We start from the raw sequence: 24,668 nt of genomic DNA on the forward strand, positions 1-24,668 counted from the left end.
AGCATGGGCAGTGAACCTCTGGCACATTAAATTAACGCCAGCCCCTTTTCACAGCAGTACAGTATAAACATATCAAAGCTGCAGTTTACCCTCAATGACTGACAGACTTCTACTGTTCTTACATTTCAAATACTGAAGTGTAGTTTGTAAATGAACTACTTTAAGCATTTTATTTCGGCCTGTCATGGAGAAAACATATGACTTAAGTAGACTTTTACAAACGGGGTGTTGTTCATATATATAATGAAACACTCATCACATATTTCAATGGACAAATAATGAACATTAAGTGTTCTGGGGGTCTAAGCATGCAGCGATTAATTATTCTAACGTTTAAGATCATCAAAGAAGTATCTAAGATGCAGTTAGGCAGTTTAAACTTCTTGAGTGGCAAGTCTTGAACCAAGTGACTGGAATAGCTTCAGGTACCCACCGAAGTACGGAAGATTTTAAAGAACAGCAAGGGCCAGTATCGTAAGCAGTGATTGACAATTGTGACGTGAAGAACCTGGACAGCAAGTGAATCCCACATCTACATAAGCAAAGTAAGCTAGCTAAATTGCCTTTGAGGTAACTGGCAAAGTAGATTTCAGATTAATAGTTTTGCTTACTGAAGTATTTAATCTCCATATTCCTTTGTTTATTTAGAACATAATGTGCGTTTCAGATACAATTACAATTGTTGCTGAGAGTTTGTCAAATAGTGACTGTAAAGTAGCAAATATACATAGTAAGATATCAAACTGCACAACTATGCACAAGGCTACTGGTTTGTGGGGCATATTTCATAAGGTAATCTAAATACCAGGCATTACAAACATTCCCAAAGTGACTAGGTTGTGACAAGGAGGTCCAAATTGAAAACAACTGGGACAATAGTGGAGAGGGAATTACCTCAGCTAGAGAATACAGCACTATTAAATCCAGCTATACTCACCGCTCCTTCCAGTCTTGTTCAGGTATGTCTTCATGCGGTGATTGTAGGGGAAGACTGAAGTGGTTGCACCAATCTCAGCTCCCATGTTGCAGATTGTTGCCATACCTAAACAGGATCCATAGAACCAATTGCACAGTTAAACCGGAATAAGCATGATATCCTGTCAGCATGCAGGCAGAACCGTCAATTAAGAGAACCCTTGACCTTTGTACAAGGATATGCACAGAAGCCCTGTATAGTGAGCACTGGTGCAGTCTAAAAGGAAATCATAGCTTTTGTCTTCCCCACCCCTCCTCACTACACTGATATTGAGCAGGTGTGCCCGGGTGAGCTCTGTTTCACAATAAATATACCTCCAATGGCTGCTAAATTGAGTACCTGAAGAGGTTTCAAATTAATATTGTGTATTTTGCCTCTTTCACAACTATTACAATTTGATGTAGTACAGGGTGTACATAATAAAGCATACAAGAAAGTATCCAACATTTCCCTCTCCACTGACTATTTGTAACTATCTATTTCTAGAGCAGAAGAAAACAAGTTACTTACCTGTAACTTTGGTTCCCCAGTATTGGTAACTTTCATAGATTCCCATGCTTTGTATCATTCCCCGTCATCGGAATGGGAGCCTCGGTAAATAGTAAAAAACTATAGTAGTAAGCACAAAGTGAAAAAATAGGCCTAGGCCTCATCTCATTTTGTAGCTTATCCACCTCTTTGTGTAAAAGAGACCAAATTTCTGCAGCAGCCAATCAGAGCAGCCTCACCCCATAGAACCTTCCTGAGAGAAGCTCAGAGCCTCAGATTTTCGTAGCCGTTGTATACAGCTATCCACCAAGATCAGAAGAGTGAGCTTTCCCAGGGGAGGTGGGTGGGCGCATGGGAATCTATGAAAGTTACCAATACTGGGGAACCAAAGTTACAGGTAAGTAACTTGTTTTCTTGCCCCAGTATTGGAACTTTCATAGATTCCCATGCTTTGTATCAGAGTAACTAGCAGTAAAGAAAACATATTTTGTCATACCTGAATTTGAAAATGTGACACATCTCTGTAAAAAACAGCAGAACACATAGGATCATGAAATATGACAATAATGCAGTATACAAAATATGCAAAGGAAGGCGGGATAGAAAGGAAAGCTCACCGACTTATTGGAAAAGATTCCTCAGGACTGCTTGGCCCACTGCTGCATCCTCCTTCACAGAAGAATCCAGACAATAGTGGCGGGTGAAGGTGTGGACACTGCTCCACGTTGCCGCCCTGCAAATGTCCTTGATAGGGACTCCTGCGAATAACGCCGCAGATGAAGCCATGGATCTGGTAGAGTGAGCACGAACTGCTCGCTGCAGAGGTTTCCCAGCCGTCTGGTGACAAAATTGTATAGCGCTGGAAATCCAACGGGAAATACAAGCCTTAGAAACAGCACAACCCTTGCGTGGAGCACTGAAGGAAACAAAGAGCTGTGAAGATTTCCTGAACTGCTTCGTTCGCTCCAGATAGAATTTCAGGCATCTGTGAATGTCCAGAGAGTGCAGAGTTCTTTCCGCAGGTGAAGAAGGTTTTGGAAAAAATGGTTTCAAGACCACGGGTTCATTTAGGTGGAATTCCGAAGGAACTTTCGGGATAAATTTAGGATTCGTCCGTAGAATCAGCACATTATTTTTAAACTGGAGAAATGGTTCCTCAATCGTGAAAGCCTGGATCTCGCTTACTCTGCGAGCCGATGTCAGGGCCAAGAGAAGAGCCACTTTCCAGGAAAGAAACTTAAGGTCAGACTTATGCACAGGTTCAAAAGGGGCTTTCATGAGGGATGACAGAACTAGATTCAAGTGCCAGGTCGGAGGAGGTGGCCGGACTGGAGGAAAAACCCTGAATAAACCTTTCAGGAATTGCTTGACAATCCTAGCCGACCATAGGGAAGGCCCTGAAGATGAACGTCTGAATCTAGAGATGGCTGCCAGATGGACCTTTATCGACGATGGAGCCAATCCCGATTTCGCCAGTGAAAGAATGTAAGGCAAGAGCTTGTGTGGAGAAGAAGTATACGGGTGTAAACCTTCCTTCTGGCACCAAACACAGAATCTCTTCCATTTGGCTCGATAGGTCTTGTTGGTACTAGGGGCTCGAGCCTGAGCTAGAATGTCTCTACATTCACTTGAGAGATCTAACCCCTGGAACTCTCTGAACTCAGGAGCCACGCTGTCAATCGCAGGGACTTCAAGTCCGGATGTAGAACCTGACCGTGAGACATTGTTAGCAAAGTTGGAATAGGCTGTAGGAGAACTGGCTGGTCCTGGGAGAGGAGAAGAAGCTCCGAGTACCAAACTTGTCTGGGCCATGCTGGAGCGATCAAAATCATCCTGCACGGTTCCACCTTGAGTTTGCTGACCAACTTCGGAATCAGTGGAATGGGAGGAAAGGCGTAAACAAAGGCGCCTGACCAGGCAATCAAAAGCGCATTCCCCAAGGATTCCCGATGGTGAACCCTGCTTGCGAAGGACAGGCATTTGGCGTTCTGGGGAGTCGCAAACAGGTCGATTGATGGTGTCCCCCATCGAGCAAAGAGTTCCTCCAGAACGGTCTGATCCAGTTCCCACTCGTGAGAGACTGTCCTCTGACGACTCAAAGCGTCCGCCTTGACATTGAGTGTCCCCGCTAGATGTTCCGCTGAGAGGGAGACGTTGTTCTGTATTAACCAATTCAATATTGTTTGGGCTTCCTTGGAGAGGGTGGAGGATCTTGTGCCACCCTGTTTGTTTATGTAGTGCATGGCTGTAGTGTTGTCCGTACGAACCAGCACTGTCCTGTTTTGAATCCTCGGAAGAAAAGCTTGAAGAGCCAAGCGGATCGCGAGAAGTTCCAGGAGGTTGATATGGAACTTGCGTTGCACTGGACTCCAGTGACCGCTGACCTTCAGCTCCTGGAGGACCGCTCCCCATCCTTCCATGGAAGCATCCGTTGTTACAATCAGGGGAGATGGAGGAATGAGGAACGATAAACCCTTGGAAAGATTGTCTTTTTCCAGCCACCAGCCGCCTGCTTTTCTCATTTCTTTGGTAACGACAACCTTGTCGTCGAAGGATCCTGTGACCTGCCGCCACTGTCTGTCCAGTTGCTCTTGTAATGGACGCATCCTGAGCCTGCAGTGCGGAACTAAAGGAATGCAAGATGAAATTGATCCGAGAAGTGATTTGTACTTGCGAACTGTCAGTGTCTTTCGAGATTGGAGAAGACGAGCTGAACACATTAGTTTGGTCTGGCGCTCCTCCGATGGAAGGGCTAAGCAACTGTCCGTGTTCAGGATGGCTCCCAGGAAACTTGTTGACCTGGATGGGTATAAAACCGATTTCTCCCTGTTGAGTCGAAGACCTAGCCGCTCGAACAGATCCTTGCACGTCCGGACTGCACTGGACGCTTCTTGAACAGATGGAGCTTTCAGCAGCCAATCGTCCAGGTATGGAAACACCTGAATAGCTTGTTTTCTGAGAAAAGCTGCCACCGAAGCTAGAACCTTTGTGAAGATCCGTGGGGCGGACCGGAGACCAAATGGCAGTACCTTGAATTGAAAGTGACTCTTGCCCACTGTAAAGCGCAGATATTGCCTGTGAGCTGGATGGATAGGAACGTGGAAGTAGGCGTCCTCCAAATCGAGGGTCGCCATAAAATCCCCCGGATTGAGCAGACGAAGGATGTCCTGAAGAGTGACCATCCTGAAGGACAACTTCACGAGATAAGTGTTGAGCTGCCGTAGATCTAAAATTGGACGCCACTTGTTCTTTGTCTTCCGAACCAGGAAGAACCTGGAATAGAACCCTTTCCCCTTCTGCGAAAGGGGTACAGGCTCTACTGCCCCCTTGGTGAAAAGTTGGTGGGCTTCGAGATGAAGGAGCCTGAGATGTTTCGGAAGGAAGGCATCCGGCGCTCTTGTTGGAGGAAGGTCTTGAAACTCCAATGTGTGTCCTTCTCTGACAATCTGGAGGACCCACTGATCCGATGTAATAATCATCCAGTTGTGTAGGCAATGGGAAATCCTGCCCCCCACAGATGTGAATGAGGGAACAGGAACAGTGGAAAGAGCCACCTGGCCGCTATTGTTTCCTGGTGTTGTCTCTCCTTTGCTGCCCCTGACGTCCTTTAGGCTGCTGGCGAGAGAAAGAGCCCCTTTGAGTGTATTGTGGCTTATACGACTGGCTGGACTGAGATCCAGAGGAGTAGCGATTTTGATTACCTCCACGATAAGAAGAAAAACCTCTTCCTCTAGCTCCTCTGAAGGGCACCTTACGATACTGCAATGTACCCAAGGACTTAGCTGTATCCGTGTCCTTTTTGATTCCTTGCAGGGCCTCATCGACGTGCTTGCCAAATAGCATCTCACCGTCATATGGTAGATCCAAGATCTTATTCTGCACCTCCTGCCTGAACCATGTGGCCTTTAACCACCCTTGGCGTCGCAGAACCGCCGAGCCAGCTAGTGCCCGGAAAGCGGTGGTTGCAATATCCATTGCCACATCAATGACCTCCGAAGAGGCCCGCTCCCCTTCGAGCAAAATCTTCTTCACATCTTCCTTAGACGAATCCTGCAGTTCGTCAACAAATGGGGCAAGATCGCACCACATTTGTCGATCATAGCGTCCCAGAATCGCTAACGCATTGGCTGCCCTAACCAGGAGACTGGCCATAGCTGAAAACCTCTTGCCTACATTGTCTAGGCGCCTGCCCTCCTTATCCGGCGGCGTAGTCATCGGCGCAGAAGGATTCTTGGACTTGCTTTGGGCAGCCTGCGAAATGACCGAATCCGGTTTCGGTTGGCCAAGTAAACATGCTGGACTGCCATCCGGTGCCTTATACTTCTTTTCCAGTCTCGGAAGTACCGGGAGGACTGTAGCCGGATTATGCATAGCCTTCAAGCCCTCAGACCAGACATGCTCGATGATTGGAATGGACCTCACTGACTTCCTGAATGGTTCTTTAAAGTCATACAAAAAGCAATCCGATTGCACTGTGGTCACTGGGAGACCAAATCTTTTGGATGCCCTGTCCATTAAGTTGTGAAACCCTCCAACGTCCGCTGGAGGCGAAGTAATATTATCCGGGTCGGTGTTGTCCGGATCTATAGGGTCAGCAGTATTCCATGGCGCCTGTTGATCTTGATCAGGATCCGCTTGCTGGTCTGCATCTGAAGACGCAGAGTCATCATCATCATCAGTCTCTTGCACCTGTACTACCTCTTGAGGGCGCACTTCCAGCGCGGTGGCACGCTCTCTTGGGGGTAAAGAATGGTCTGCCACAGGACGTAATGTCTGAGGCGGAGGTGTCGTGGGGCGCACTTGTTGGGCTTCCGGAGGTGCCGGGAAACGTTGCTTGTAATCCCGCAACATAAGTTGTAAATCCGCCACTAAAGTGGATGGTATTGCCACCATACCCTCGGGTAACTGACGCATCGGTTGTTGTGGAGGCACGGGCCTGGTAGCAGGACGTTCCTCCTCATAATAATGCTCTGGAGCATAGTGCTGTCGTTCCATCTGCTCCTCCTCAGAGCTAAACTCCTGCACCTTAACCTGGAGGTCAGAAGGGCTATAGGCCTGCCCAAATTCACTGAAAGTCTCTTCCTCAGAGTCATCCTCCAATAGTAGTGTTGGTGGTAGCTTCTGAACCTGGCGAGGAGACGTCATCTCTGGCGTGATCTGTTTCCTTTTCCACGAAAAAACCTGTTTTCCCGCCATTTCCATCGTCGACGAGGTTGTCGTCGACGAGGCCCTCGTCGACGAGGCCGTCGTCGACGGGAAGGTCTTCTGTGTCAGTGTCGACAGTGGAAGTGTAGACATAGAAACTGTCTTCGTCGACGAGGATAGCGTCGTCGACGAGGTGAAGCTCATCGTCGACGATGGTGGAATCGTCGACGGGACCGTCGACGAGCTCGTCGTCATCAACATGGCAACCGGCGTCGTCGACATCGTCGTCGTCGAAGTCGTTCTCGTCGACGACACCGCCGTCGACGGCAGCTTTGCAGACATTGTCGTCGACGTGGAGGTGGTCACCCTCGTCGACGACGAGCAGGATTCCGGAGCCTTGAAAGCAGTCGACGGTGTAGGCGTCGACGCAGCCGTCGTCCAGCCCGTCGACGAGGCAACCTTGGTAGAGCTGTATTTTTTAACACTCGTAGACGACGTACCTGGGAGTTTAGTCGTCGACGGTTTCTGCTTCTTGTCTGAAGCGACCTCTTGAGTCGGGGTTGAAGGCTTTTTGACCCCACGATCTTTCTCTGAGGAAGGCGAAGAGACTGTAGAAGCCTTTCTCACCTTTTTTGAGGTCAGAAGTTCCTCAGGCTTACCCTGCCTCTCCTTTTCACCTCGGTGAGGAGATTTTTGGGCAGCCGGCCTGTCAGACCTGTCAGAGGTCCCTGGTAAGGCCTTGTGTCGGGACTCGTCTGAAGCAGAAAGGGGGGACCTACCCCTTTTTTGAGACCTTCTGGATGACACCATAGACGAGGAGCCCTCACTGTCCGAAGAGATAATGTCTTTCCGGTCTTTCACCTTCTGAAGCCATGTGAGGAGACGTCCTTCCCTGTCCCTCTGGGTCTTGGCTGAGAAGGATCTGCAAATCGGACAGTCTGTTGGTTTATGGTCCGGATATAAACAGTAGATACAATCCTCATGTTTGTCCTTGACAAACAACCTCTTCTTAGAGCAGGTGGCACAGGCTCTAAAAAGGGCTTTCCTCTCCGACATGCTGAGAAAAAATCCAAGTAGTTGAAGAAAAAACTGAAGAAAACTGAGCAGAGCTCAATGGAGACTCCCTTGCACAACGTGCGGTAGAAAATCTGAGGCTCTGAGCTTCTCTCAGGAAGGTTCTATGGGGTGAGGCTGCTCTGATTGGCTGCTGCAGAAATTTGGTCTCTTTTACACAAAGAGGTGGATAAGCTACAAAATGAGATGAGGCCTAGGCCTATTTTTTCACTTTGTGCTTACTACTATAGTTTTTTACTATTTACCGAGGCTCCCATTCCGACGACGGGGAATGATACAAAGCATGGGAATCTATGAAAGTTCCAATACTGGGGCAAGTAGAAGTTCTTGCTACTTCGTTACTCTTGGCCTGAACACTTTAGAAAACACAATCTGAACACATGGTAAAAAGTCAGAGGGAAGGAAGGGACAGAAAAATTCTAAGCTATGTTATGGTATTGACTTTAGCTATTAAGAGGGATGGTCCCATCAATTACAGTCATACATAAAGAAACAGTTTGTTGCGCAGTTCATCAAATGATGTGACTTATTTCAAATTCTGTTTATTGAGTTTTTAGAGTAATACAGAAATTCAACATATACGCATCGATAATGCCTAGAGTTACAATAAGAATATGGAGTTTACAGTTTGTTAACTAGTTCTGTGGCACAAAAGAACTTAATGAGAATTACAAGTATAATATGTTGCATATGATGGTCGGCAATCTTCCATCATTCCACCCTCTGAAGCGACGGCCATATAAGAAAACAAGTTACTTACCTGTAACTACAGTTATCCAGTATTGGTATCTTTCATAGATTCACATGCCTGAATCATTCCCCGTCGTCGAGGCGGGAGTCCCACGGTAAATTATATATATATAGCAGTGCCTAAAAACCATTAGTAGTAGGCTAGAAAAGGATATAGGCCCAACTAGGCCCAAAACTTAGCAGCCTATCTACCTCCTTATGTAAAAAGAACTGAAAATGTAGCCTCAGCCAATCAGCTAACCTCACCCTCTAGAACCTTCCCAGCCCAGGCAGTTCTCCTCAGATTTTCCCAGCACAAGTGAGAAGTAGTATCCATAATAAGAACTGCCCAGCCGGGGAGGAGGGTGGGTGCATGTGAATCTATGAAAGATACCAATACTGGATAACTGTAGTTACAGGTAAGTAACTTGTTTTCTTATCCAGTATTGGGGTATCTTTCATAGATTCACATGCCTGAATCAGAATAGCAAGCAGTAATAACCATAACTGTCGATAGAGGAAGGTGGGAGACAATCCAAACCATATATCCCCACACAACCTGGAAGGTACTAGAGCAAGACCATATTTCAGTACATATGCATAATCATGACAATACCTTCATATAATATATATCTATATATAGAGCATTAAAACAGTATTTTAGCACAAATGTAGCAATAGAAACAAGAAAACCATAAAAGGCTGACCTCAGTGAAGAAGATGCTGCAACACTGCTTCTCCCACTGACGTATCTTCATGTAGCACCGGCTGCAGGCAATAGTGCTTGGTAAAAGTATGCACACTTTTCCATGTAGCAGCACGGCAGATGTTTTCCAGGGTCACCCCTGCAAATAGGGCTGTAGACGCGGACATCATCCTGGTGGAATGCGCCTTAACCGTTCTTGTCAGGGGCTTGTTCAATTTCTCATGACAGAAGACAATGACAGAGGAAAGCCATCTGGCTATAGTTGCCTTCGTCACTGCCTGACCACGTGTAGCTTGGCCATAAGCTACAAACAGTTGGGTAGATTTGCGCAAATCTTTTGTCTTTTGTAAATAGAATTTGAGGCATCTTTGGACATCCAAGGAATGCAGCATCCTTTCAGCTGGAGTCTTGGGGTCTGGAAAGAAAGTTTTGAGTTTCACCGGTTGATTGATGTGAAACTGGGTCGGAACTTTGGGAATAAACTTAGGATGAGTTCTAAGTGTCACACAATCTTTTGAAAAATGTAGGAAAGGTTCCGATATAGTGAACGCCTGTATCTCACTTACTCTCCGGGCTGAAGTGAGGGCCAACAAAATAGCCACTTTCCAAGTCAAGAATTTAAGTTCTGATTTATGAATTGGTTCAAAAGGCCTTTTCAGCAATTGAGAACACAATATTGAGATCCCACTCAGGAGGAGGAGGTCGCACTGGAGGGAAAACTCGAAATAATCCTTTAAGGAACTGTTTAATTAAAGAGGAAGAGCACAAAGATGGTTTGTTGTAACTCTTTCTGAATCTGGATATGGCAGCAAGGTGAACTTTGATAGAAGAAAAAGCGAGACCTGATCTGGCTAGAGACAGCAGATAAGGCAGAATCTTCTCTGGAGGAGCCTGTAGTGGATGGACGTCACGCTCTCCGCACCATAAACAGAATCTCTTCCATTTGAAGCGATAGGTTCTGATGGTAGACTGTGCACGAGCCTGAGATAGAACAGCTCTACAGTCTGGAGAAATCTCCAGGTCCTTAAACTCTAGGAAGTCTGGAGCCAGGCGTGCAAGTGCAGCGACTGAGGATCTGGATGAAGTATTTGTCCTTCCTCCCTTGTCAGCATTGAAAGTGTCGGCTTGAGGCGCAGTGGAGGTTGATGGGAGAGTATCAGAAGCTCCTGGAACCAATACTGTCTCGGCCAGCGAGGAGCAATTAGGATTAGAGAGCAACGCTCTCTCTTCATTTTCTGTAGAACCTTTGGGATGAGAGGAATCGGTGGGAAGGCATACGCAAAGATTCCGGTCCACCTCATCAACAGGGCATTTCCTCTCGATCCTTGCTGGTGGAACCTGCTGGCAAAGTATATGCATTTGCTGTTCTGTTGCGTGGCAAACAGGTCCAGTGTTGGTGTGCCCCAGAGCTGGAAAATTGTTTCCACTTGGCGTTGTTCGAGTTCCCACTCGTGACATCCTGTGAACGACCTACTGAGATCGTCGGCCAGAGAATTCTGAATTCCCTGAACATGCTCCGCTCTGAGGGAAATTTTGTGATGGAGTAACCATTCCCACATTTCCTGCGCTTGAAGAGACAGAGCTAGAGATTTTGTGCCCCCTTGCTTGTTTACGTAAAACATGCTGGTGGTGTTGTCCGTGCGCACCAGCACTGCAGAGCCTGCAATTCTTGGCAGGAAGGCTCGCAAGGACAGAAAAATGGCCCTCAACTCGAGGCAGTTGATGTGTTTGTGCTTGTACTGATGGGACCACCGTCCCTGCACTTGAAGGTCTTGGAGATGGCCTCCCCAACCCTCCATGGAGGCATCTGTCGTCAGAGTAAATTCCGGTAGGGTCTGAAGAAAAGTGAGCCCCGGAGACAAATTGTTCTTTGCCGCCCACCATAGAAGAGCTTGTTTCATCTTGGGCGTGACCTTGATTCGGTCCTCGAAAGATCCGTCTATCTGCCGCCACTGTCGATGCAATTCCTCTTGGAGAGGCCTCATTCTGAGTCGTGCCAGTGGAACTAGATGGAGTGCAGAGGAACACATCCCTAGCAGGGAAACAAACTGTCGGACCGAAAGAGACTTTTTTGACCGTATTTGACTTGCCAGCTTTGTGATCTTGTCCTGACGAATTTGGGTCAAGAAGGCCTTGCACTGAGAAGTGTCCAGTACTGCTCCTAGGAACGTCAGAATTTGTTTGGGTTGCAGTTGAGATTTTTTGACGTTGAGGGTCAGGCCCAGATTCGAGAACATTGATAGAGCACTTTTGACCGATTGCCTTGTTGAAGTTTTTATTGGACTCTTTATTAACCAATCGTCGAGGTACGGGAATACTTGGATTCCCTGTGACCTCAACGCAGCTGCAACCGGAACTAGAGTCTTGGTAAAGATTCTCGGTGCAGATTTCAGGCCGAAAGGGAGCACCTTGAATTGAAAATGGACACCAGCCACTGTGAATCTCAGATACTTGCGGTGGTTTGGATGAATGGGAATGTGGAAGTAAGCGTCTTCCATATCCAGGGAAGCTATGAAATCGCCTTCCATGAGGCAATTGAGGACATCCGTGAGCGTCACCATGCGGAAACTCTGCTTTTTCAGATATTTGTTTAAGTTTCGTAGATCCAAAATTGGACGCCACTCTTCTGAAACCTTTTCCACAAGGAAGAAGCGAGAGTAAAACCCCTGATTTTTCTGGGATGTTGGAACTTTTTCTATCGCATTTTTGTGTAGCATCTTCATGGTTTCCATGTATAACAAATGAAGACGAGGAGGGGAGGGACCCCTGGGCGGTGACGTTGGAGGTTTCTGCAAGAACTCCAGAGTGTGTCCGTGTTTGACTATGTCCAGAACCCACTGATCTGAAGTTATCTTCCGCCACTGTTGATGAAAGGCGGAGATCTTGGCGCCCACGGGGAGGGAAGGAAGGGAGGATGGTGTCCGGCAAAACTCACTGGCGTTTATTTGAATCGCGTCCCTGGTAGTTAGAACGTCGTTTCCCTCCTTGACGAGAGAAACCCGCTGACGATGACTGCCGATAGGACTGTTGGTAGTACGGCTTATTCTGAGGTTGATACTGGCGGTTTTGCTAATTTTGATAATGTCCTCTGGAAGAAAAACCACGGCCTCTTGCTCCTCTGAAAAAACCTCGCTTATACTGTAGTGTACCAAGCGATTTGGCCGTATCAGTATCCGTTTTGATCGCAAGCAATGCTTCATCTATGTGCTTGCCAAACAATAACTCGCCATCATAGGCCATGTCAAGTATTTTGGTCTGGACTTCAGGTCTGAAAGAAGTCGTCTTGAGCCATCCTTGCCGTCTGAGAACTGCCGCTCCGGCCAATTGTCTAAAGGCTGTATTAGAGACATCGAGGGCGCAATCGATAATCTCAGAAGCTGCCTGCTCGCCTTCCATGACAACCTTCCTGACCTCTTCAACACGGTCATCGGGAACCAGGTTGATGAATTCCGACAGATCTGACCACATTTGTCTGTCATAACGTGCTAAAATTGCCAAAGAATTAGCAATCTTAACAGTAGCAGCGGCATTAGCTGAGAACTTCTTCCCAATCGCATCCAATCTCCTGCCCTCTTTGTCTGGAGGTGTTGAAATTGGTGCAGCCGGATTCTTGGATCGTTGTTGAGCCGCTTGTAAAATCACTGAGTCAGGACGTGGATGACCAATCAAACACGAAGGAGTATCCGGTGGTGCTCGGTACTTCTTGTCGACTCTTGGAAGAACCGCCGGGATGGAAGCTGGCGTCTTCATTATATTAATCCCTTCTTTCCAAATATATTCAATGATAGGGATAGATCTGGATACCCTTCTATACCCTTCTTTGAAATCATGAAGAAAACAGTCAGTCTGCTCAACCGAAACTGTAATTGCAAATCGAGCAGCTGCCCGGTGCATGATGTTATGAAAACCTCCTATGTCTTCTGGCGGAGAATCTGAAGGTTGTGGCAAATTAGGAGAGGGCATAGGAATGATGTAATCATTCCATGGTTCCGTAGGCGTGAAATCCGGAAGTTCCCCATCCCCTCTTTCATCCTCATCTGGAGAGGAGACGTCAACATCATGACCTCCAGTCCCGGGGTCAACATCCTGCCTTGGAGAGTGCGAAGGATGTGGCGGGGAATTTATCAGCATGTCTACTGGCACAGGATTTGGAGTAGGCAGAGTTGGTGGAAACCTCTGACGATAATCAGCCAGCATGGCCTGTAAATCATGAATTAGAAAAGACGGAAGATGAGTCGTGTCTTCTGCGTGTTGTTGCTCCTGATGATAAGGAGTAGCTAAATTTTCCTGATAGTAATGAACCTCATCATCATCTTCATCCTCTTGATATTTTATGTGTAACTGGGAAGGGTGATGGGCCACTCCAAAAGGCTCGTCATCATCCCCTTCATCATCAGAATCTGCCTCCACGTAGTTTTCCAAAATATGCGAAGGCAAGAGGGGAGACAAATGAGAGTAACTCTGTCTCTGAAATGATTTCATCTGGAAATGGGTATACTGTACCCTTACCGGAGATGTAGGCAATAAATGCGTAGACGGCACATTCAAAGATGCCAGCGCTGCTGTCGACGGTAGAAGTGAAACAGATGTGTGAGTTGCCGGTACTGTCGTCGACGGTATCGTCATTGGTGTTGTAATCGTCGACGAGGACTTTTTTGAAGGCGTCCTAGTAGACGGATCCGTCGACGGACTCTTCGTCGTCGAGCTTGTCGTCGATGGAGCTGAAACCTTCGTCGACGGGCTTGTCGTCGACAGGGTCTTCGTCGACGGGCTCTTCGTCGACGAGCTTGTCGTCGATGGAGCTGAAACCTTCGTCGACGGGCTTGTCGTCGACAGGGTCTTCGTCGACGGGCTCTTCGTCGACGGGCTCTTCGTCGACGGGCTCTTCGTCGAGGGGATCTTCGTCGACGAGCTTGTCGTCGATGGAGCTGAAACCTTCGTCGACGGGCTTGTCGTCGACAGGGTCTTCGTCGACGGACTCTTCGTCGTCGAGCTTGTCGTCGATGGAGCTGAAACCTTCGTCGACGGGCTTGTCGTCGACGGGCTCTTCGTCGACGGGCTCTTCGTCGACGGGATCTTCGTCGACGGGATCTTCGTCGACGGGATCTTCGTCGACGGGATCTTCGTCGACGGGATCTTCGTCGACTGGATAGTGGAAACCTTCGTCGACGGGGGAGCCGTCGACGAGAGCGTCGACGGAAGCGATGACGAATGCTTCGTAGATGGTGATTTGGTCGTCGACGGAAGACTCGTCGACGACGAGCTTTTCTTCGATGATTTTTTCTCAGAAGAAGAAACCATGACGGACATCACAGGAGAAGTAATTGCTGAGGTGGTAACAGTACTTGAAGAAGTAGAGGACGTAGAATAGGTGGTGACAGTGAGAGAGGACACCAAAGAGACAGCTTTAGTGCGGACTGTACTCACAGTAGAAGACTCTGTTGACGCAGCACTCTTTGTGGACTCAGAGGGTTTATGAGAGAATTTAGGTTTTTTCAATCTCTCAGGAGAACACCTCTCTTTGGAACTGGCTCTCTTACTTGAGGTAGAGGCTCTGTCCTCGTCATCTGTGGCAGACGACTTCAGCCACAAAAGAACTCTTGCCTCTCTATCCCTGATGGTCTTAGGAGGGAAGGTTCGACATATCCTGCAATCCTTCACAACATGTGAAGGATGCAAACAATAAATACAATCAGAGTGCTGGTCGTCCACATGTACCCTCTTCTTGAAGCAGGAACCACAAGCCTTGAATAGAGCCTTCTTTTCAGACATCTTGAGAGAATAGAAGAAATTTTGAAGAAAAACTGAGTAGGCACTCAGGGAGACTCCCTTACACACGAAGTGCGGTGAAAATCTGAGGAGAACTGCCTGGGCTGGGAAGGTTCTAGAGGGTGAGGTTAGCTGATTGGCTGAGGCTACATTTTCAGTTATTTTTACATAAGGAGGTAGATAGGCTGCTAAGTTTTGGGCCTAGTTGGGCCTATATCCTTTTCTAGCCTACTACTAATGGTTTTTAGGCACTGCTATATATATATATAATTTACCGTGGGACTCCCGCCTCGACGACGGGGAATGATTCAGGCATGTGAATCTATGAAAGATACCCCAATACTGGATAAAGGAAACTTTACAAAAGTACATTAAATAACAAAACCGTGATGTCATGGTGCAAATACTAAAAAGGTGGTTGTGAGGGGTGGGATGATGTGACTTAGACAATATCAAGCTGTTTACAGTGCACTATTATTCAAAGAGGTTAATACCTGCAATTAAATCTGATTTGATTTCTATGACATGTTTTGATGCCACAAAAACAGTACGTTTACACGTGTGCCACACATCATTCATCTGGATTTTATTTTTTACGAAGTTAAAACTGAAAGAACGTTCTTGCATGATGATATGCTAAGAGCCCCAAGAATAACACAATTCCGCCGTCGTAGCTGTTTTTGCATAACTATAGGTTTGCAGCATTTGCCACACTCCATCATCTGTTGCATAGTTTACAGATTTTAACAAAAATAAATGTTCCTACCTCAAACAGATCAAAAGTGAATAAAACTGTGGTGACATGTTTGCACGCAGGGGAACACCCTTTGCACAGGTTAATTGGTCACCTTTCAGTAGCTTATTTCGGTATTTGGTTGTTGAACTGGAACTAATGAGGTGTGGTCTTTTTCAAGACAGTACTACAGTATATGTAAAAACAATTGCAACGAAATGCCATCGAAGAATGTGCTGCATAGTTTGTCTTTCAGTGCTGCATAATTTGGCAAATTCTGCTGCATAATTTCGTTCTTCCTTGCTGCATAATTCAAGTGGCCCTGGTTATGGGAAACTGGACGAACAGTCAAAATCCCCAGACTACTCGGTTAACAATGATCCCATATCACTGCATGCATGACATTTCACCATCTCTGAATACACAGTCCCAGTGCCTCTTTGCTACACGCAATTAAGTTGGCAAAATGGGGATGTGTGCTCTTCCTTAAGCAAGGAGCCTGTTGCAATCCACCAGCACCGACAATGGGCAAACTGCACTCTAACAGTACAAAGTTAGTGTGCAGAGATATCATGGATATTTCTTTTCTTCGGTAGACTGCCGGTGTGATGTATTGTTACAAGTCTTACCGGACTGCATGCATAACTTGCAATCTGAAGAACATCTCTGCAGCAATCCCCGCACATAGAGCCTGATGTAATATCCCAACCGACAGTACACCCCTGTACAGTCCGACTAACTGCTTCAGCCTAAAGCACACTTGTATGCCCATAGGACAGTACAATAACCAACACCTGAAAGCGGCACTGACCTGTGCAAGAAATAGACTCTACACCAGGACCGTGGTACTCCACAATGGCACCTGTGCCACCCTTCACAGTCAGGATGCCGGCCACCTTCAGAATCACATCCTTGGGAGAGGACCACCCAGACAGAGCACCAGTCAGCTTTACTCCAATGACCTGTGGAGGGGAGAGGCAGGCACATGACTACCAGGAGACAGCAAACAGAACTGTGACCAAACAAATGTTACACTCTTTACTTAGGAGTTTGTACAGAGAACAAATTGTTTTAGAAGGCTAATAGGACTCCTGCTTTACATTTCTCACTTATGAACTGAGATGTGAGAAAATCTTGTCTGCTGAGAGAGATTTTTTTTTATTATTGTAGTTGGGTTTGTTTAAAACATGCGCATAACAATAACCCAGAAGGGGAAACAAAGTAGCAGGAAATCTTACCTTACATACTAAGCACAATTACCAGTACAAGTTGGCTAAACTCATGGCAGAGCATATAAATCTATGGATCAGACCGTACCAGTCCAGTGTAAGTTACAGCCAGTACAGGGTCAACAGGTCTTCTATTCCAATTCACTAGTTGCCACTGCCTGCTCCTCATATTGCAGGACTTCCATCCGTTGGGAGCCCGTTGAAATATTTGTGAAAAAGTATAGGAACTCCGGGAGAATCACCATTTTGATGGCTACTCACCCGCCAGTAAAAGTGGCATCTTGATCTATTGTGCTCTTTTTTAAGGTTGAGCCTAGTGCAGCGCATGTGCTGCTCTAGGAAAACGACCTCTTGGAATCGGTCTGGCCTTCTCACACGCTCGTGCTTGTTTCAGTAGGGGGGGTTGGGGGGGGGAGTGAGTGTAACCGGAGCCCTTGCTTGTGAAGTCTGCCTGCTGTATAGGTAACATATAACCTGCTAGTGATGCTAGAGTGTCTGCAGTGATCCAGGGCTTAGGCATCTTTCATCGTGCTGGTAAAGTTTGTGGCATCTTCACCATTGCTATTGCATGTCTGTGGTCATGATGAGGGAGTGTTAGAACCGCCCTCACAGCGCTCGCAGATGTCTGTGCTTAATCCCCAAGTACGTAAAAGGATGCCTTTCTGTCTACGAAAAAAGGGAAAAAAAGATGATACAAGGACTTTTCTCTCACTATGGCCTCGGATATGTTAAACATGTTGATGGGCCCACTTATTCATAGCGATAGAGTTTTTGCATGTTTCAAGCTTTAGTGTAAGCCATGTCGGATTTTCTTAATATTTAGTGACATTAGCAAATGTGTTCAGCGTGGGAAGTAAATCTCTGCTTAGTTTGTTACACTAAGCGACCCTTGACCTTGCTGGTAGGTCGCTCCCCCACCACACAGCTCCGCCTGTGTGTCCTGACCCTGCCCCAGTTGCCGCTGTTGTAGAAGTTGAGGCCCTCCTCCACCCGCAGGCTACCACCTGCGCCTCATCCATTGTGGCCAGTGGTAGGCCTTAGGTTTGTATCACTGTCGCGGTCTGTCTTCCCTGTACTGGTCTTCTGGTGTCTGTGACCACAGTTGCCCGTCTACACCCTGTGCCTGCATTCTTATCTGTGCCCGTTCTCTTGCCTTCTGCTCCCCTGATTGTACTCATTTTCTTGCCTTCTGCTCCCCTGATTGTGCTAGTTTTCTTGACGCTGCTCCCCTGATTGCACTTGCTTTTCTTGCCTCTGCTCCCCTGATAGCACTTGTTTTTCTGGCCTCTGCTGCCCTGATTCTACCCGTGTTTCGTGCCTTCTGCTCCCCTGATTGTACTCGCTTTTCTTGCCTCTGCTCCGCTGATTGCACCCGTTTTTCTGGCCTCTGCTCCCCTGATTGTACCAGTTTATCGTGCCTTCTGCTCCCCTGATTGCACTAGTTTTTCTTGCGTTCTGCTCCCCTAATTGTACTTGTTTTTCTTGCCTCTACTCCCCTGTGTGCCTCTATGCCACTCGTTTCCCCCCGTTTTGTGTGACCTTTCTGCCCCTTCTTGTGACCTTTCTGCCCCTGTGCCACTCGTTTCCCCCTGTTTTTTGTGACCTTCTGCCTCTGTGCCACTCGTTTACCCCCGTTTTTTTGTGACCTTTCTACACTTTGAGACCTTTGACCCTGCTTGCAGTCAGGTCGCCCCCACGCCGCTGCTTGTCACCTGACTGCCTGGTTCCTGCCTCCTTGTTTCCTGGGTTTTTCCCTCTCCTCTGACCTGGGCACCAGTCCCCCCCCCCCCCCCCCCTGTTCCGACCCTTTCCCGCCGCCGCAGTCCGCCCCCCCCTGCACACCCATTCGCCTCCCAGCTCCCGCCTCACAGCAGCTTCTCCCTCCCAAACCACCTCATATGCAGGCCACCTCATATGCAGGCCGAGAAGCAGCCGCGCAGCGGGCGCGCCTAGACCACGCCCAGCGCCAGAACCCCTGGACCCTGTGAACGCAACGACACCAGAATCCACAACGACGCCAGCACCCTCCACGCCAGCCGAAACCACACCTGCTTCCAGGCCGCCCCGAAACGGACCCACAGACCTTTCTCCTGCCACAACTGCAGCTTCACCTGCGACAGACACACCAAACCTCAAAGGACTGGACCCAACCACCTCCGCTGCTAACTCCTCAACACCCGCTCCGCACACAAACACGCCTTCGAGCTCTGGGATCTGCTAGACACCTCCGCCCCAGACGTGGCCTTCCTGACCGAGACCTGGTGGAACGACTCCTCGGCACCCGACATTGCCGTAGCCATCCCAGACGGCTACAAGACCACCCCCGCAGGGATCGCGCCAACGGAATCAGAGGTGGAATAGCCATCGTCCACAAGTCCACCCTCAAGGTCGCCACCCATGCAGACGACACCCTTAACACCGCCGAACCCCTGCACTTCCGGATCCACACCGACCCAAACACCACCCTCAGAGGAACACTCATCTACAGACCACCCCCCCCCGGACCCCGGGCTCAATTCAGCGACTCCACACCGACCTCGCCAGCATCCACGCACTCGCCTCCACGGACTACATCCTCCTTGGGGACCTGAACTTCCACCTCGAGAACAACAACACCAACTCCGCCACCCTGATCGACAACCTCGCCAACCTGGGCCTCAGACAACCCGTCACCGCACCCACCCACGCTGTGGGCCACACGCTGGATCTAGTCTTCTCCACAGGTTCCCACGTCGCCTTCTACCACACCACCGAACTCCACTGGACCGACCACCGTTGCATCCATTTCACCTTCAAGAAACCAACCACGCACCACCATACCCAACACCTGCCTCGCCACTCCTGGAGCAAAGTCACCGAAGACCAGCTGATCACCTCCCTCGCCAAGAACCCACCCACCAACACCACCAACCAAGACGCCGCAGCCCGAAACCTCAGACAGTGGATTGACGACTGCGCCAACACCCTCGCCCCGCTCAAGAAACCCTCCAACAGCCACGCCAACAAGAGAGCCACCTGGTTCACCGACGAGCTCCAGACCTCTAAACGCGCATGCCAGAAACTGGAGAAGACATGGCTCCACAAACACACACCGGACAACCTCGCAGCCCACAAGGACACCACCCGCAGACACCACCACCTCATCAGATTAGCCTAGAGATCCTCCTTCATAGATCGCTTGGATAACAACGCACACAACAGCAAAGAGCTCTTCAGCATCATAAAGGAACTCTCCCACCCCAGCGCCAACGCGCTGTGCGACCTGTGCGACTCACTAGCCATCTTCTTCCACCGCAAGATCGCTGACATCCACAACAGCTTCAACACCACAACCACCCAGACTACGCCAGACTCCACCTCCCCTGTGAACACCATCAGCGCCAACCGCCTGACCTCCTAGTCCAACGTCAAGGAGACACGCAAGGTCATGAACTCCATTCACTCAGGATCTCCATCTGACCCGTGCCCACACCACGTATTCAACAAAGCAGACGCAGCCATCACACACCTACTTTGGAAGGTCATCAACATCTCCTTCGAAACAGCAACATTCCCGGAAAGCTGGAAGCATGCCAAAATCAACGCCCTCCTCAAGAAGCCCAAAGCGGACCCCAAGGACCTCAAGAACTTCCGGCCCATCTCCCTGCTCCCCGTTCCCGGCAAAGGTCATGGAGAAAATCACCAACATGCAACTGGCCCGCCACCTCGAAGACAACAATATCTTAGACCCGTCCCAGTCAGGATTCAGACGAAACCACAGCACCGAGACAGCCCTCAACGCCACCACAGACGACATCAGGCGCCAACTAGACAACAGCGAAACATCAGCCCTCATCCTCCTGGACCTGTCAGCCGCCTTCGACACGGTCTGCCATCGCACCCTAAAGACACGACTCCTAGAAGCCGGAATCCAAGAGAAGGAGTAGTTTCTGTCCTGTAACTCCAGTTCTGTAGTAGGAGTAGCTCTGTTATAGTCATAATCTAGTGAATAGTCCCGCCCATGTGCGTGGACCCCGGAGCAATCCAATCAAAAATAATCTCTTAAATCGTCAAAAATCGCAGATCTGCACAGACACTGAGAATTTAAAGACAGATAATGCAGCCTATATCCAAAGGCTACACTGTCCAGTACTTCAACTAGAAATTCCACCAAAAATCCACAAACAGCACAGCCTGTCCAGTGTTCTCCACAGAGAAAAACCTTCCCCTACCAGCAAAAGCCTCTGGAATGATAGAGAGAAAGGAGTGGACAGACAAGCCCCTTAGGCTGCCATTATGTGGCTCAGAACAGGATACTGTGCCTTTAAGAGAACTTTCAGAACACTCAGCATCCCAGAATTCACAGCAGGTCCCTTGTACTTTCAGTTCTTTTTGAAGGCGTAACACGCCAGACCTGTAGCATTCCTTACATGAATATCCTTTTCCACCGGGGAGGAGGGCAGGCGCTTATGACTATAACAGAGATACCCCTACTACAGAACTGGAGTTACAGAAAAGAAACTACTCCTTCTGTAGTAGGGGATCTCTGTGTATAGTCATAATCTAGTGAATAGAATGGCAAGCCCATCCCCACACCAAAGCAGCGCTGGAGAGAAGAGAAATAACACCACTACTGTGCGAACAGATTTCGCAGCGAAGCCTGCCCAACCTGAGCGTCTGTCCTGGCATCAGTGTCCAGACAGTAATGCTTACAAAAGGTATGGACCGACTTCCTAGTGGCCGCCTTGCAGATTTCTGCAATTGGAACATTACGCAGCAAAGCAGTTGTGGCAGCTTTGCCCCTGGTGGAATGAGCCTTAAGTTAACCCCCTAAGGTCTTATTAGCCTTTTGGTAACAATTGTATACAGGACACAATCCACCTAGAGATGGACTGTTTTGAGGTAGCAAGACTGGCCCTGACTGATCCATAATTGATAAACAATTGGTCTGACCTACGAATATCTTTGGTTTTATCCAGATAAAATGTCAACACCCTCCTAACATCCAGGGAATGCAGAGACCTTTCCGCCGGAGATGAAGGATTCTGAAAAAACGTAGGCAAAGTTATAGTCTGGTTGACATGAAAATCAGAAATAACCTTGGGAAGAAATTTAGGGTGAGTACGCATAACAACCTTAGCAGCATGAAATACAGTACAAGGTTCATCACAACACAACGCCTGAATTTCACTCACCCTGCGGGCCGATGTAATGTCCACGAGGAACGCCGCCTTCCAGGACAGGTGCTGCAACGAAGCCTTATGAATGGGTTCAAAAGGCTCCTTCATCAAACTGGACAGCACCACATTCAATTCCCACGAAGGCGAAGGAAGCCTGACAGGAGGGAACACTTTCTTCAAGCCTTCCAAAAAGTCTTTGATCACAGGGATCTGGAAGAAGGAAGTCTGTGAAGGGCTTTTCCTGTAGGCAGTCAATGCAGCGAGATGAACCTTAATGGAATGAACATTAAGGCCAGACAGTGTCAAATGCAGAAGGTAAGGAAGGATGACATCTTCCTTGCACGTCGTTGGGTCAAAGTTCTTGGACACACACCAGATACAAAACCTCTTCCACTTGTAAGCATAGGAAGTCCGAGTGGAAGGTCGCTTAGACTCCTTCAGTATGTCCATGCAATCTTCGGGCAGATTCAAATGGCCATATTGCACTATCTCAGGAGCCATGCCGCCAAACTCAAAGACGAGAGGTTGGGGTGCAACATCTGCTCCCCGAACTTAGTGAGAATGTCCAGCCGGCACGGCAGCCGTATGCGAGGAAGGAGACCGGTGAAGCAGGTCTGTGAACCACCACTGCCTGGGCCATTCCGGGGGGATCAGGATCATCCGCGCCCTGGAGTGGGACAGCTTGGTGAGCACCGCCGGAATCAGGGGAATAGGTGGAAAAGCGTACAGAAAGCTGTTCTACCAGTTGATCCAGAGTGCATTCCCCAGCGTCCCTTGCTGGTAGTACCTGGAGGCGAAGTCTCGGCATTTGCTGTTTTCTGCGGTGGCGAACAGATCTAAGTCTGGAGTCCCCCACCTTTCGAAGAGTTCTCCTAGTACGTCGTTGTTTATGACCCATTCGTGGTTTTCCTGAATCAGTCTGCTCAGCGCGTCTGCCTGAACATTCTGCAAACCTGGTAGATGGGTAGCCGTTATCGTCAATCCTCTGGCCAGAAGCCAGCGCCAGATTGTCTGCGCCTCCCGAGACAGGGTGCGCGATCGCGACCCCCCTGCTTGTTGAGGTAATACATCGTGGTCGTATTGTCTGTCTGTACAAGCAGAGAGTTGGTCTGGAAGGACGGACGAAAGGCCTTCAGTGCCAAGTGAACAGCTCTGAGTTCCAGAAAATTGATGCGATACGTGGACTCCATCTGAGACCACGTTCCTTGAATCTGTAAGTCTCCCGAATGCGCTCCCCAGCCTTGGAGAGAAGCATCAGTCACGATAGTATGAGTAGGAATGTTTTTGTGGAAGGGAACCCCTCTGAGGAGATTCTCCGCTGAACACCACCACTTCAGAGACTGAAGAGCATGCAGAGACAGTCGTATCTTGTCGTCCCAAGATCCTTTCCTCTGGTCCCATTGATCCTCCAAGCACTCCTGCAGAGGTCTCATGTGTAGTCGTGCATGAGGAGTGAGGAAGATACAAGAGGCCATCGACCCCAGTAGAGAAGACACCGTCCTCACTGTTGTAGATGGAGCGGTCATAAGAGCCTGAGCCTTCCGAAGGATCGATCGCCGTCGCTCCTCCGAAGGAGACACGCTTGCTGACAGCGTATTGATGGTGGCTCCCAAGTACTGAATGCACTGGACCGGGATCGGGACAGACTTGGACATGTTGATGTGCAACCCCAGCTTGTTCAAGAGAACAAACGTCTTCTGGAAGTCTGCCTGAGCTTCCGAGAAGGAGGCCTTGATCAACCAATTGTCCAGGTACCGGTAGACAAACACCTTGTTCTTCCTGAGGTGTGCCGCTACCACGGCCATGCACTTCGAGAATGTCCTGGGCGCAGATTTCAGCCCGAATGGCAGCACTGTGTATTGATAATGGTTGGTGCCGACTTGAAATCGCAGAAACTTCCTGTGTTTGTACGCGATGGGCAAGTGGAAGAACGCATCCTGTAGGTCTATGTCACAAAGCCAGTCCCCCTGTTGCAACTGAGGAAAAATCTGATGCAACGACAGCATGCGAAACTTTTCTCTGCCAATCCACTTGTTTGCCTGCCGCAAGTCCAGAATGGGCCTGAACTCGTTCTTGTCCTTCTTGCGAACCAGGAAGAACCGGGAGTACAGACCTCTTCCTCTTTGAGACAGAGGTACGTCTTCTATCGCCCTTTTCCTTAACAGGATATCGGCCTCCGCCTGGAGCTCGCGCAGTTGATACTGCGAGCTGACCGGAGGGATCGCTGGAGGAGGGCTGATGAACCGAAGACTGTATCCATTGCAAACAATATTCAGCACCCACTTGTCCTGAGTAATTTTTCTCCACTCTGCCAGAAAAAATTGAACGCTTCCTCCCACCGGAGCGGGTAACGGATGAAGGTGAAGTAACCGCTCATGGTCGAGACCCGGCCGGGCCCTTGTTCGCGGTAGAGGACTGTTGTCCCCCTCTACCCTTCTGACGTTTCTGGAAGGGTCTCCGGAACTGCTGCTGTTGTTGCTGCTGCTGTCCCGAAGACTGCCCCAGTCCTCTTCCTTGTGCGCCGTAGCGCCTCTGGAAAGGCCTGAAGGATTTCTTCTCTTTGGGCTTCTCCAAGCCCACAGCCGTAAGGGTCTCCGCCTCCGCCTTCATGCGGGCCATCTCATCATCTGCGTGTTTTCCGAACAAAGTATCCCCGGAA

The 24,668-nt window shown here is 48.7% G+C and overlaps 1 protein-coding gene across 1 annotated transcript in view; it reads right to left on the reverse strand.

Moving 5' to 3' along the window:
- ACO2 (aconitase 2) overlaps nt 1-24,668 on the reverse strand; it is a 340,183-nt gene that overhangs the window by 208,642 nt on the left and 106,873 nt on the right. The window contains exons 6-7 of the mRNA XM_086963512.1: nt 16,433-16,583; nt 938-1,042 (exon numbers count right to left, since the gene is read on the reverse strand). Of these exons, the coding sequence (XP_086819638.1) occupies nt 938-1,042; nt 16,433-16,583 (256 nt within the window). The remainder of the gene's footprint in view (nt 1-937; nt 1,043-16,432; nt 16,584-24,668) is intronic.

Source organism: Lissotriton vulgaris, chromosome 1_1 (assembly GCF_964263255.1).
Source record: "Lissotriton vulgaris chromosome 1_1, aLisVul1.2, whole genome shotgun sequence".
Lineage (NCBI taxonomy): Eukaryota > Metazoa > Chordata > Amphibia > Caudata > Salamandridae > Lissotriton > Lissotriton vulgaris.